This window comes from Typopeltis vanoorti, chromosome 3, assembly GCF_054136105.1.
Source record: "Typopeltis vanoorti isolate ZY-2024b chromosome 3, IOZ_Tvanoo_1.0, whole genome shotgun sequence".
NCBI classification, from domain to species: Eukaryota; Metazoa; Arthropoda; class Arachnida; order Uropygi; family Thelyphonidae; genus Typopeltis; species Typopeltis vanoorti.
This window is the reverse complement of record NC_143551.1, coordinates 2,346,804-2,362,513: the sequence shown is the minus strand read 5'-3', so window position 1 is coordinate 2,362,513 and position 15,710 is coordinate 2,346,804. Positions and strand designations below refer to the sequence as shown.

The 15,710-nt window shown below is 38.5% G+C and overlaps 1 protein-coding gene across 11 annotated transcripts in view; it reads right to left on the bottom strand.

The window, feature by feature from the left end:
* Positions 1-15,710, bottom strand: part of LOC150107864 (endonuclease V-like) — a 299,756-nt gene that overhangs the window by 100,788 nt on the left and 183,258 nt on the right. For 10 of the 11 annotated variants that reach the window (XM_090415386.1, XM_090415387.1, XM_090415391.1 and 7 more), the window contains one exon: positions 10,096-10,158. The exons of the other annotated variant lie outside the window; for it this stretch is intronic. In XM_090415386.1, the coding sequence (XP_090271512.1) occupies positions 10,096-10,158 (63 nt within the window). The remainder of the gene's footprint in view (positions 1-10,095; positions 10,159-15,710) is intronic. 11 annotated transcript variants of the gene reach the window in all.

Genomic DNA, 15,710 nt, shown 5'->3' with positions numbered 1-15,710 from the left:
AGTTTAATAAATATTTTGGTTTCTTACTCACATGTGTTTCTGATCATGATGACTGACCCTTCAGAAAACTTCGAACCTGTGATCGTGTGTGTGTGTGTGTATGTGTGTGTGCGGGAATTTTCAATACCCCCAATTAAAAATAGTAGGGCACGACTGCAAATAAAATAAGCCAGAGAACCCAAGGCTTCTAAGAATTCAATTAACATTATTAGTGGCACCTGATATTCTATGATTACCCTAAAGGCTGAGTTTATCACTAACCTTAAGGCCCAGGCTGGTGCAGATAAAAAATAAATTTTGCCTGAGTGACCTTCTCTTATACCTTTTCTTACATAATTTAACCTTAAAAGGTTAAATTACATAAGAAAAGGTATAAGAGAAGCCAGACATAACGTTAAGATTAATATTAACGAAGGTCACATAACAATGGTGCAATCGACTTAACAAAGAGGTACATGCATGCGATAGAATTTGATATAGCAGCTGAAGTAGGAAAGGATAAAGTTAAATATATTGCCTCGATATATCAATATCAGAGATATATGACGCAACAGGGCACACGAGGATTGAAGGTCTTGGATTTGGTCATCTCATCAGAGGATGTAATTATAAATGAGGTGTCAAATCATCCACCAGTTGGTGAGAGTGACCATGAGGTGATTACCTGGGTGGTTGCCAGCAGTGTGAGGACCCATGTGAGAAAAGAGTATATGTGGAACTACAAGAGGGGGGGGGGGTGATTATGAAGAGCTAAGAAGACAGCTTGCAGGTGTAACATGGAATGAGGAGTTAGCTGGAAAAGAGATCAATGCAGCTTGGGGGATTTTCAAAAACTATCTAGTAGATGCAATGTCTAAATGTATTCAAAGGGTGAGAAGGTTAAATAAGGTAGGTGTGAGAGGGATGAATAAAGAGATTAAGCATGCGAAACAGAGAAAAAGGGCATTATGGAAGCAGCATAAGAGAAATGGAAATAACCATTTTCATGAGGTCTACAAAGACCAGGCAAGGAGGGTGACTTGGTTGGTGAGAGTAGCTAAAGAGAGGTATGAACAGCAGTTAGTTAATGAAGCCAAAAAGAATCCTAGGGAGTTCTTTCAATATGCAGCCAGCAAAAGAAAGAATGATTATGGAAGGATGACATTGATTGGAGAAAATGGTATAAAGACAGCTGTTGCAGAATGTGTGGTGGAGATACCTAATAAGCAGTTCATAAAGATTTTTCGATCTTGTGAATGTGACTTCTTCATGGAGAGATTGAGAACAGTTGATGATGGGGAGGAGAGACTGACTGTAAGTGAGCAAGAGGTGTTTGGGGAGTTGAGTAAACTAGATGTAAATAAGGTTGTGGGACTTGATAATATATCACTGTGTATTCTGAAGGAATGTGCCAGGGAGTTGACACCTGCCTTGACATATTTTTTTAATATGAGTGTTGCACTTGGTCAAGTTCCTAAGGAGTGGAAGGAGGGCAAGATTGTGCCACTTCATAAAGGAGGTGATCGAACTCAAGCATCAAACTATAGGCCTATCTGTGTGTCAGGTGTCGTGGTTAAGTTGTTGGAGAAGCTTGTGAGAACTAGGATCCAGAGTTGGGTTGACAACAATGGTATTATCTTTGATGGACAGCATGGATTTGCTAAAGGGAGGTCATATTTCAGTAATCTACTTACTTATTACAATAAAGGGACTGCTTCCTTGGACAGAGGAGAAGGATACACAGTAATATACTTGGAATTCGCAAAGGCTTTTGATAGACTCCCTCATGATGAGTTGATAATCAAACTAGAGCAGATGGGGTTGGATATTAGATTAGTGCATTGGATTGGAGAATGGCTATCTGAGAGGTATCAACAAGTTGTGTATGGGGTGCGATATCCAGGAAAAGGAAAGTCACTAGTGGAGTGCCTCAGAGGTCTGTGTTTTAGAGCCATTAATGTTTAACTTGTATATTAATGATATTGGCGAAGATTTGGATGGAGATATTCAGTTGTTTGCTGATGATGCAAAGTTAGGACGAACCATAAAGAGTAGTGAAGATGTTGTGGCCTTACAAGAAGACTTGAATAAACTGAGTGATTGGGCACGGGAATGGGGATGTGAGTTCAATGTTGCAAAATGTAAGGTTTTAAAATTTGGAAAACAAAGATGGGTTGCAGAATTTATGCTTGGTGAGAATATATTGTTGGAGGTAGAGGAAATAAGAGATCTGGGGATGATAGTGGATAAGGATCTAAAATTTAGGGGACACATCGCCAAATTGTGACAAAGGCAACACAAAGGCTTCTGGGAATGATGCGGAGGACACTGACGTTTAGAAGTAGGGAGATTCTTGTTCTGTTGTATAAGGCTTTGATTAGGCCACACATGGACTATTGTGCCCAGATTTGGTCACCAGGTTTTCAGAAGGATGAAGAGATGTTGGAAAGGGTCCAAAGGCGACTGACTAAGGTAGTTTCTGACCTCTGGAATGACGAGTATGAGGAAAGATTGAGAAGATGTAATTTGCAGAGTCTGCTGGACAGGAGGAAGAGGGGAGATATGATAGAAAGCTACGAGTTGGTAAGGGGTTGTTATAGGATCAATGGTGGAGAAGTTCTACAGAGAATAGTGGGAGATCAGAGGTCATCCCTGGAAACTGTATAAAGAGGGTGTGATTAGGGGAGTGAGAGGCAGGTTTTTTTCGTGCAGAGTTGTGAATGATTGGAATGCCTTGCCTGAGAGTGTGGTGTCTGCAAGGAGTTTGAGTGTGTTTAAGACACGGTATGATGAGATGTGTGTGTGTGATAAAAGGACCTCCCAGATGAGAGTGACTCCATGAGGTCTTGGGGTAATAATAATAATAATAATAATATTAAAACTTTCTTACATATTCTTCTCTTCAATATGAAATTCAATTTTATCCTGCTCAAGACTAAATGGTGATCACTTCCAATTTCAAATACCCTGTACAATCTGGTATCCTGCACCAGTGGGAAAACATCACTATCAACAATAACATAGTTAATGAGACTTTTCTTATTCCTTGCCTCTTCTCTCCATGTGAATTTGTGCACATTTTTGTAGAGCAAGGCTAACATATGGGAAGAAAATTTAAGTGGAAAGGATAATAAACATTTTCATACTAATAAGAATTGCTTCAGTGATGCATTCACTGGAAATATTGGAAGATGACATATCAGAAACATTCTTATAATTCATGGGAAAAAGAAATCAACAGTGGATTATGGTCAGAAAAGACTGCCCAGAGGAAAAATACATCTTCAGCACACTAAGAAGGGGATCACTACTGAGGAAGACATCTGGAGTGTTTAAAGTTTGTTTAGGTTTAGTTGATAAGAATATGAGCATAACAGAATTACTGAAGTTGGAGCAGGAAAACCAGTTGAAGTTGTGAATACTAAAATCTCGAAGAAAGACAGAGATCTGAAAATAATAAATATTTAAAGAAATGAAAAAGTTTTCAGAATACTTGGTGCAGCTAGATACATATTTTTAGAATATAGAGATTTTTAGACAAAGATCAAAAGGAAGGGATTCTAAGTTGAAAACTCTCTGACATGGCATATCATAGTACACATATTAATGTCTCTTTGAGACAAAGAATCAAGGACTTTTTAACTGGGTGAAATGAGAAGCATTTATTGAAGAAGCTCTGACTCCCTCTAGGCATTTCATGCTTCTCCCTGGTAGAATGGTGGAATCAAGCCCATTCCCTAAATGACCTAGAACCTTACTAGAGTATTACCATTAGGTTTGTTTCAGTATAGTGGCCAGTCTGTTGGTTTTTAGTCACTTCAATAAAGAGCTGTTTGAACGAAAAAACTATTGTGAATGCAGCATGTTGGGGGACGAAGATGATACACCATGGGGATTTGATGACAGCAAGGATAAGAAAGGTTATCTTCACTTTTTCAGTGAGGCAGGAGTATACTGTTTATAATAGGAGAGGGGAACTGTCTCCACTTAAGTTGGAGATGCAGGAGGAAATAGTTTCAGTAGTTTTGAAGCAGCTTGCTCTGAGGTGGAGGTAGATAAGACGAGATAATTAGTAGAACATATTTCTATAACCTCTAAAAATGAGAAGAGCAATTATGAAGAAATGTGAGTGAAGATGGTTTAGCAAACAGGAAGTTCATCAAAGATGCTTTTAGTTATGGAAACAGATTTGAATGAATAGTATCCAGCAGCAAGAAATATGAATTTCCGAGAGACAACTATCTTAAGCATTACAGAATAGGAGGACACACAAGGATCAAGAGGATCTGATTACTACATCAGAGAATGCTATTGTGAATGGGATGTTCAATCTGTCTTGATTTGGCAAAAAGCGATCATTAAATAATCACATGTGTGATGACCAAAAATACAGTGTTTTCTGTAAGAATAAAGGCTATTTGAGAAACTGTTAAGAAAGCTTCGGAGATAGCTTGGAGCAACAGTATAGCATAAGGAGTTTGATGAAAAGAAGACAAGAAGACTAACACTTACTAAAATCAAGAAATGTTTAACAGGATCAACTCCTGTGTATGTTGATCCCATACACAGGAGGTTGGTAGATCAACCTATAGTACATTAGTACCGTGTGCGGGTTGGTAAAGAAGGTACCTGTTCACATTGGATTTGAATGACAATATATTGTATTCCTTAGGAAAAACATCACGGGGAAGACTGTTCCATAGTATTAGCTGGTGCTAATACTATGGAACAGTCTTCCATAGACTGTTCCATAGTATTAGAAGACTGTTCCAACAGTCTTCTAATACTAAGGAGAAGAAACATGTTCTGTGGGTTTCAAGGTGCAACTCTGTAGGCATGTTGAGCAGCAGCTGCTGCGTTCCAACAAGCTTAGTACTAAGTGGGGAATTATTGATGCTATTTCGGATGAACATTTATTTTCCATGGAAATATTTGTAGAAAACACATAGTGCAGAGACTGATTGTCTGTGCAAAAGTGGGGGAGAGACTGATTTGGTAAGAGATGGGTCATTAATAAGTCTGATTGCTCTCCTCTGTATTGAGTCAGCATTTTGAGGGAGCTTTGGGGGTGGGGCCCCCAAAATGGGAGCAGTATTCGATGGTTGGGGATTTGTGATTTCTATAAAATTAACAGCTGTTCAGGGGTGAAGTAGCATCTTGAGCGAAAGAGAAATCCTAGTTTTTTAGAAGCTGAGGATGCAATGGTTGTTATATGTTCATGAAAGGAGAGGCTTGATGTCGGGGTAATGCCAAGAAGAGAAATCTCAGATGGTCTGATAATTTGGATGTTGTCAAAAATAATACTGGGAGAAAATGTTACTTTTTTATAAGAAATAAGACAGTACTGGGTTTTATTTGCATTGAAATTGACTAGGTTGTCTGAACCCCCATTGGAGGATGGCTTGGAGGTCTGAATTCAGAATAGTGGTGGTTGCTGTTCTATAGGTTGAGGTGAGATGTGTGGGGTAAGATTTATAAAAAGAAAGGGAGGAGTGCAATGTGCTGTTTCTGCAAAACTGTGTACTGGGTTGGAGGTAAGCTGAAGTAGTTCACTGATATATATATATAGTAGGAAGAGGGCTGGTGAGAGGACAGAACCTTGAGGAACCCCGGTATTAGTTGAATGGTGAGAGGATAAGGAGCCCTCCACCACCATATATAATGTGCGTCCAGACAGAAAGCTGGCAATCCAACTACAGAGGTCTTGAGATAGACCAAACGATGGTAGCTTGCTTAGTAAGCCCTTGTACCAGACCCGGTCAAATGCCTTGGAGATATCAAGTCCAACCACTTGAGATTCGCCAAACTTCTCCATGGCATTTGTCCAGAGATGGGTGACATATGTGAGCAGATCCCCTGTTGATAGGCAGCAACGGAATCCATACTGGTGGTTGTTTATTAGACGGGTAGTTTCAAGGTAGTGTAGTAGTTGGGAATTGATGATTTTTTCCATTACTTTAGACAGGACTGTGGTGAGCAAGATGGGGCAGTAGTTGGATTGCAGTGACTTGTCTCCCTTCTTGGGAATGGGTTGAATATAGGCCAATTTCAAGGCTGTAGGATAGATACCAGTGGAGTAAGACAGTGTATATAAGTGACATAGAACAGGAGACAGTTCTGATGTACAAACCTTCAGGACAATTGGAGAAATGCTATCAAGGCCAGGAGACTTTCTTGTGTCTAATTTGGACATATTTTACTGATCTCTTTCTGAAAAAAGGATATAGTGGGCATTATATGTTGGACATCTGGAATGGTTGGGGACATTTGCCATTGTCAATTATGTGTGCATTGGAAGCAAAGTGTGAGGGCAGGAGATAGGCCTTTTCTGTAGGTGATGATGCAATGGAGCCATCTAGGTATGATAGAGGTGGGAATAGTGTTTGGCAGAAGTTACTACCAGTTGCTTTGGAGAGGGACCAAAAGGCTCGGTTGCCATTTGGACAGTCTGCTAGTTTCCTGCTTTTTGCTCTTTTGAACTCTGTTTTGGAAGCATTGATTGTTTTTTTGCATTTATTTCGGGCTTGTGTATAAGCTCTAAAGGAGGATGGGGGGGGGGGGTTCTTGATTTGAGCCAGTAATGGTATGTTTGGTTTTTCATTTGTACAGCCTTGGTGCATCTTTTGGAAAACCAGGGTTTAGTTGAGGAATGGAAGGTCAGAGTACTGTGGGGAATGTATGATTCCATGCCAGTGAGGATTACTTTCGTTATGAGTTTGGTGCATGTGCCTGAATGCATTCCAAAGATTTGTGAGGTTAAATATGGTAGGTGTAAATATGTAAGAAGAAATGATAGAGACAGTAATCAATTCATTTTTATTTATTCATGTGGGATTCCCCCCCCCTTCTCTCCCATTCTTTTGGGGTAGGGCAGGGGGGGGATGTTGAGCTCTCCTAATGAGAAGAGTAATCAATTATTATAGGAACATAATGAACAGGTAAGGAAGATAACTCAGTAAGCAAAGCAGAAGTGCAGCAGAGCCAGTCAAGATAATCACAGGGAACTCTTTTGATATGTGGACAACAAAAGAATGAGAGTATGACATTAGTTGATAAAACGATAGGTTATCCTCAGCTTCACAGAGTGCACCACAGTAAGATGAGGATTAAATTACATCAGAAGTCCCAGTCAGCTCCATTCCTTAAAGGCTATATGGAGGTCTCTTCCCAGTTATCTGTGTTGGATTCTGAATGAAGAGAAATTTAAATTATTAATACTCTCTTCAGAATCCAACATAATCCACCATGGCAAAGGCTACATTTGTAAATATTATTTAATGTAAATCACTTATTTATAAATTAATATTCATATAACATATATATAAGTTGATTTAATATTTAATTATTTAATCAAGTATGTGTATTAATAAAGAAAAAACTCTGTATTAAAATATTATTAAGTTATTTTATTTATTGCTATGTTAATATTATAGGAGTTTGTATTTAACATTTAACTGGGCATTAATTGAAATGTAAATATTCTTTATTTGTTCCTGTTTGTAGAGGTATAACGTTATGCAATGCCTCAATTTTATTATATTTTGTTTTGTTGTCATGGAAACGTATGTTAGATAGCTTGCATGAATTTGGAACAGAGCGTGAGGGAGAATGTTGAAAGTTTACTGAAAAGGATTTGAGTTAAAGAGAGCATGAGAACAATTTAGCCGGGAAGAAGGGATATATAAGCTAGGAAAACGCTGAAAAAAGAGAGATTATTCTAATTCAGCATTCAGAGGAAGGAAAGAAAAAAGGAGATTGATTCGGGGAATCAGAGTGCGATATTAGCGAGTCGACGAGTCACTCAAGTAGCTAATTAAAGTCTGCTAGTCGTGGAGCGGGTTAGCTAGTAAGTTGCAGAATAACAAATAAAGCAACGGAAGATAGCTAAGTGACTACTGAATGACTAGCTGTACTTTAGTTGAGATTTAATTTCAGGGCCGACTTTTCAAGGACACACGGAAACTTGAAGCATAGCACGGAGTAACTAGAGAATAATTAGAGGCAACAAGATTGAGTTTAACGATAGCCGTGTTAAGAATTATAGTGCCTAAAAGATTAATCGAATGCCGGAGGAATAGGCAACTGTGCATGAAAACTTCAAGTCAGGGAATTATTGTGTGTCACCTTAGTTCATGAGTGATTAGTAGAATACTGAATTGGTCAAGTAATGTACAAGCGTTTTACTTCATGTTAAGAATTTATTTTTGTTATAATTTATGTTAAGAATTAATTTTTACTCCGTGTTAAGAATTATAGTGCCTAAAAGATTAATTGAATGCCGGAGGAATAGGCAACTGTGCATGAAAACTTCAAGTTAGGGAATTATTGTGTGTCACCTTAGTTCATGAGTGATTAGTAGAATACTGAATTGGTCAAGTAATGTACAAGCGTTTTACTTCATGCAAGAACATTTAACCATGTGAATTGTGACCGTTAATTAATTCAGTTATTACTAGGAAGATTTGTTTTAATGAGTGCCGTTAATTCTTTAAAGTGTATAAAGTTATAAAAAGTGTTCGTATATAAGTAGATGAAGAAGGAAGATTACCGGTAAGAATATTCCAACCATTGATATTCCTATGCAGAGATATGTGTGTTTCTTCCTAAAATATCCCTATATTAACAGTAACATTTTTGCGGAGATTAGCTGAAGTGTGGATTTAAAAGTGTATACTTGTGAAAAAGTGTTGCCGCCATTATATTGTATTTGAAACTCAAGTAACTGTGAGATATTTGTGTAAATGGTTACCGAGGAACTTTATGACTTTGAGCTTTACCAAGTGTTTAATTGAATTTTGTGAAGGCTGTGTTTCGGACAACAGATTTACCATTGCTTAAAATTATATGACTGTATTATCAGAAGAGCTAAAATGTTTATAATATCTCATTTAGTGATTTGACTTAAGTGTATAATTTGTGATCCTAAATTAAATGTTTGTTTTTGTTAATCTAAAGTTGTATTTTGCATGAATCTCTTTTACTGCACCATCCATAAAAATATTCGAACCAAAGCGGGAGAGATAAGTAAGTTAAATAAACTCGGCCTGTAAACATAATAACAACATATAAAGGAGAAATAGTTGAGAGTTGGTTTTTCTTCAATTCTTGAACTAATTCAGATATAGAGTGGCGCAGTCTATAAATATAAATTTTCTCTATATTTGGATTAGAAATAAACTAGTTACCTATCAATTGTTTAAGAACATCGTAATAACTAAATATCGGATCCAAAGTATAGGTTAAGACGAAGTAGGATCCAACATCTGACTCTGATCCATAATCAACCTCCAATTTAAAGCTGTACTGTTGAAGAAAAAAAAAATAAAAGAAATTTTGGATTTCTCCAAAATGTCTGATTCAACTCTCTAAACAGCAGTCATATTGTATGCTGGATAAGATGCTAGGAAATTGGAACAAATGGGGAAAAAATAAAGTGGGTCTTTCTTCTGGGGTCATAATGGATTCTGACCACTTTCACAGCCTCCAATAAAGCAAAGTTGTGGTATCTCACTGGGCAATGAAACTCAATTATCACCTAGTGGGTACCTAGATGGTAGAAAAGTTTCTCTACAGTGATTTTGCATTTACTTTAAAGCACATATCATCATATAGTCAGGGTTCGAAGTGAATGCTGGACGTTAGACCATGCCTATGTTAATTCACTTCTAGACTAATGCCTTTTCAGTAGGGGATATATCCATAGCTACTTATGGCCCAACTACATCAGTATGTAGGCACAGGATTTAGTGCTGCAGTACTGACTAGAAATTTGCTATGTCATGACTACAAATCTATGGTAGCCATAAAATTAATTTGATCTGTGTTTTAGCGCTTCTGAATTTTAGTGCTAGATGCTGCAGTCATGCAATTTATTATGGCTATCCTCAGAAAAAAATGTCTTTAGCCACATTTTATATTAGTTCAGCTCCATATGGTTAATTATTCAAAACTTTTATTAGTTCATATTATTTGTTATTTATGCACTGAATCATTGTGATAGGAAAAAATGAGCCGTAATATAAATTGTATTTATTCTTTAAAATAGTGCATAGTCAATGAATCTTGGATTATGCAAAATTTAAAGCAATTAAAAAAGTTACTACAAACCGGACTTACACATCCATACAATTTTCCAGACAACTGTAATGGAAAAGTAACCCCAACTGGAAGTTCAGCCATCTGTAATTGCAAACTGAGTTAGACTAATAGTATTAAGAATTCAACTACTCAACAACAACAGCTTTTTTTTTTTTAATTTTTTTAAAATTATTATTGGATGGGAATTTCTATAAAGTCTGAAGACTTACTCTGAGAGGTCTAGATTATCCCAAACAGCATCAAATTAATTTCATGGCTATTAATTTCAAAAATTTTATACTTGGTTTTACATTCCCAAAAGGGGGATGTTCTTTGCATTATTGGATACATACTAAGACAAGTGATAAGAAGTCATTAACCTCTACATACAAGTAGCTCAGATGTGAATTTATTTCATGAGCAAAACATTGTTTTGCTTCCTCGGGAAAATGATTAAAACCAAATATAAAATTTCTTGGTATCATTAGCATATAATAAACCCAACATAAAAAACCTTCTACATCTACATTCCTACTTTCTACATTTGCCTGTCTGGTTGGCCAAGTGGTTAGCATATCCGCTGTCCAGCCAAAAGGCTGCAGGTTCGAATCCAGCCATAGGCATGGATGTTTGTGATTGTCTGTGAAAATAGTAGCGGTGATTGGCGTAGATGGTAGTTGCAGTTGGTGGATTGAGTGGTGGAGACAGAGCTGTAGAGTCTTCCCTCGATGAGTCTTTGGACTCCCTGGAGGTGTTCAAGTAATAATAATAATAATCTTTCTCTCATCCAGAGGTGTTTTATTAATAAGGTCAAGGACCTTTTGTCTACTTGTCTATGTCTTCTTCTTGGCTTCCCGTATTAGGCAATTGTTTGCCTGTAACGTTTTCAAGGATTTATAAAGTCCTCTGCCCATCTCCTTCTGGGTCATCCTCTTGATCAGTGTCCCTTTGGTTTATATTTCCAGGTAATATTTGGCCATCTGTCCTCATTCATTCATTCTTTCTATGTGGTTTTTCCAGTTCTTTCTACAGTCTGTGATGTCGTCTGTTATGTTAATTATGGATAACTGTTTTCTTATTTCTTCATTTCTTATCTTGTCTATTCTTTTATTGCCTGCGAGTGGTCTTAGGAACTTCATTTCTGCAGCTTCTACTTGTCTTTTATTCTCATTCTCCCCAAGTCTACGTTTCACTGTCATATTTCAGAATTGGTTCGGCTATTATTTTATATAATGAGTTAGCCAATCTCATACGGAGGTAGGAGGGTTTTCTCTCCCGGAAACTCAGGTTTTTCATCCTGCATATAGAGCCCTTCAGAACACACGCAATTTACAGACATAGAATACTAGTTGTAATGGTGGTGGAGGTGGGCGGTAGATGGAGATGATTCATAGTAGAGGTTTGGTGTAGTGGTTGAGACAGTTGTAGGTGTCCTCCCACGATGAGTCTTCGGACTCCTTGGAGGTGTCAGGAATAATAATAATAATAATAATGTTTTATTTGGTTTGTTCTGGACATATGTTTATTGAAGTGTCTGTTCAAAGTTCCAATGACTGCTAGGAATTTTTACTTTTTATATGCAATGTCAATTTCTCCATTGGGGCTTATGTAATTTACTAGATATTTAAATTTGTTCACTTGTTCTATTACTTTGTTGTGGATGACTAGTTTGCATCTTTTAATTTCTTTACCTTGAAAAGCTATTGATTTTTTTTTTTTTTTTTTTTTTTAATCGAGATCTTCAGGTCATACTGTTCTATTGTTTTGTTCAATACATGTACATTTTTCTGTAATTGGTGTTCATTTTTGGCAAAAATAACTTGATTGTCAGCATACAATAGGCTGGTTAATTCTTTATTTCCTATTTTAATTCCTATGATTTTGTTTTTCATTCATTCTCTTGAAATTTTTTCCATATATATATATATATTGAAGAGTATTGGTGATAATCCACTTCCTTGAATGAGACCTCTATTGGTTTTAATTTTTTCGGTTGTTTCATTATTAATTTTAATATAGCTTTCTCCCATTATATTTGCAATTGCTTTGGTGGTTTGATGTGGAGCTTTCAATTCATACAGTGTATTGATTAATTTTGTTCTGTTGATTTGATCATACCCTCATGGGCTCACTTTAGTGAGTATGGGCATGGCAAACCTGAGGTACTTGATGCTGGACCATGCCTTACATCATGAAATATACAAATGTTATATTATCTGTAGACTGGCCCTCTCCCCTTCTTTCTTCTGTTCTTGCTCCTTACCTCCAATGCTATTAGAGTATTCAAGGGATAGGGGTGAATCATTTCTATCTTGCTATGTCATTTCACCTATTGCAGCCACCGAAGGGGACAAGCTAGCCCCAATAGGTGCCAGTCCCGAGCCCGGATAAATAGTGAGGGTTGACATCAGGAAGAGCATCCGGTCATAAAACTGCACTGCCAGCTGCAGCTATGATCAAACGAGTCAAAAAGAAAGTGATACAAGGGCTAGTGCATACCCCTTAAGCGATGCGCAGCCACATCACCATACAGCTGCGAGAAGTGGACGAGTGCTACCGCATCAAGGGCAGGTGCAGTTAAAGAAGCGAGCCCAGCAAGTGGAGAGAATGTTGAGAGTGGGAACGATGAATGTTGGAAGCATGATTGGAAGGGGAAGAGAGGTGGCAGACATGATGAGGAAGATGGACATTTTATGCATGCAGGAGACAAGGTGGAAGGGCGAAGGAACTAGGAGGCAGGTATAAATTGTTCTACTCTGGAGCAAATAAAGAGGGAAGAAATGGCGTTGGAAATGTAGTGTGTGGTAGAATAAAGTGTGAAGCACTGGAAGTGGGTAGGAGGAACGACAAGATCATGCGAATGAAATTGGGTCTTGGAGAAGAGCAACTGGTCATCTTATGTGTATACGCCACATAAGTTGGCTGTATACTGAAATTCAGAAGAGAAAGATGAATTCTGAAACATGCTAGATGAACAAATAAGGAAACCAGAAGAAAAGGAGATGGTGATTGTCGGAGGAGACTTGAACAGACACACTGGGAGACAGAATAGGGACTGTGAAAGAGTGCATGGTGGCCATGGAGTGGAAATGATGAACCAGGAAGGAGAGAGGATTTTGGACTTTGCAGTAGCGTTTCATCTGGCAATTGTGAACTCCTTTTTTTGTAAGCGGGATGAGCATTTGATAACATTTAGAAGTGGCTTTCTAGTCAAAATGTAATTAATCTGTGAACTATTGTTCGCAGATTGATTACATTTTGACTAGAAGAAAACATCTTAAGGCAGTACCAAATTGTAAGGTAATCCCAACAAATCAAGTAGTGCAGCAACACTGGCTGCTGTGCACACACTTTAAAATAAAGTCGAAGATAATGACCTTTGGAAGCCATGGGAAGAAGAAAATTAAGTGGTTTCACTTAAAAGAAGAGAGTGTGAGGAACTGTTTTAGGGATAAGGTGTTAGACAGGATTTCAGATGGACTAGAAAGTGTACAAGATTGGTGGAGACATTCAAAAGCAATTCTAAGCTGTACAACTGAGATGCTTGGTGAAACATCCGGAAAGATTAGAGAGCAGAAAGAGGATCGGTGGTGCAGTAATAATGTACGAGAAGCAGTGATGGCTAAGAGGAAGGCAAAGCAGAAGTGGGACGAGTCAAGAGTGGAAGAGGACAGAGAGAAAAAAGCAAGAAGCCAAGAGAGTTGATGCACAGGCAAAGGCTATGGCATATCAAGACCTTTATGATAAATTAGAAACAAAAGGACAGAGAAAGATTTGATTGGCAAAATGTAGAAACAAGGCATCAAAGGACATCGTACATGTGAGGCAGATCAAAGACTGGAGGAAGGGTATTAAGGAGGGATGTGGATATAAGAAACAGATGGAGAATATACTTTGAAGGGCTTTTGAATGAAGAAAATGCAAGGACTCACAGAGAAGATGGGGAGCCTTATGAAGGGATGGTGCAGAACATTAGTAGAGTGGAAGTGAAGGAAACCATAAAGAGGATGAAGAATGGAAAATCGGTGGGCCCTGACAGGATTCCAGTGGAGATATGGAAGGCACTGGGGGAAGAGGGAATTGACCTGCTGTGGGACTTGTTAATAAAAGTTTGTCAAAAGGAAAATATACCTGAGGAAACGGAGGGAAACTACTTTTGTCCCCATCTACAAGAGTAAAGGGGATGCCCAAGACTGTAAGAATTACAGAGGAATAAAGTTGAAGTCCCACACAATGAAAATCCTAGAGAGGGTTCTTGATGGAACACCGAGGAAGGAGGTGGAGACTGGAAAGGAGCAATTTGGCTCCATGCCTGGTCGATTGATGACAGATGCTATCTTTGGGTTACGACAGATGATGGAAAAGTTTCGAGATTAGCAACGGGAGCTACATCTGGTATTTATTGATCTGAGAAAGTGTATGATAGAGTGCCAAGGCAAGAAGTCTGGAGGTGTCTGAGGGAGAAGAAGGAAAAATATGTCAGGTTGGTGCAGAAGATGTACAGAAATGTGAAGACAACAGTTCTCCCAGGCAGGGAGAGACAGAAAGTTTTCCGGTGACAGTTGGCTTGCATCAAGGGTCAGCATTAAGTCCGTTCCTGTTTAATATTGTGATGGAGGTGGTGATGAAGGAGGTAAGAGAAGAAGCGCCTTGGACTATGCTCTATGTAGATGACACCGTGCTGTGTGCAGAATCAAGAGAAGAAGTGGCAGCTAAACTGGAAAGTTGGAGGAAAGTACGGGAAGAAAGAGGTATGAGACTGAGCAGAAGTAAGACAGAGTATATGTGTTGCAAAGTGGATGGCAGCCAGGAGACAGATCTGGAGCTGGAAGGAAATGTCATCAGGAAGGTCAGTGACTTCAGATACTTAGGTTCAACAATGAAAGAGGATGGTGAGGCTGAGAAGGAAGTGGGATGCAGGATAGAAGAAGAATTGAGGAACTGGAGAGAGATGGATGGAGTGCTATGTGATAAGAGGGTGCCGATCAATCTAAAAGGCAAAATCTGCAGGGCAGTAGTGAGACCAGCTATGACGTATGCTATGGAAATTGTGGCCCTGAGGAAAAATAACATCAGCAGGATGGAGGGGTAGTGGAGATGAGAATGCTTAGGTAGATGTGCAGTGTGACCAGAAAAGATCGTCTGAGAAATGACGATGTAAGGGGAACGGTGAAAGTTACGAACTTAGGAGCAAAGATACAGGAGGCGAGGTTGAGATGGTTTGGTCATGTGATGAGGGAGGGAGGAAGAGTATGGGAAGAAAGGTCATGCAGATGGATGTGCAGGGAAGGAGGAAGCGCAGACGAGATGGAGGGAGATGGTGGAGGAGGACTAGAGGATGAAGAACTTGGATGTGAGCTACAGCCCAAGACAGGAGGTTGTGGGGGAAGACTCAGCACAAACAGTGACACTACTTAAGTGGGAAAAGCTGCAGAAGAAGAAGATTAGATCATATGCTTTCTCATAATCTAGGAAGGCATATATGTTGGCATGCTAAATTCTATTCTTTTTTCTATAATTTGTTTGAGTGTAAATGTGGGATCCGTGCAAGATCTTTCTTTACAAAAGCTGCATTGTTCTTTTCCAATAATTTCCTCTGCCCATGGTGTTAATTTACTTTTATTTATATCTAGATATATCTTATAGCATGTATT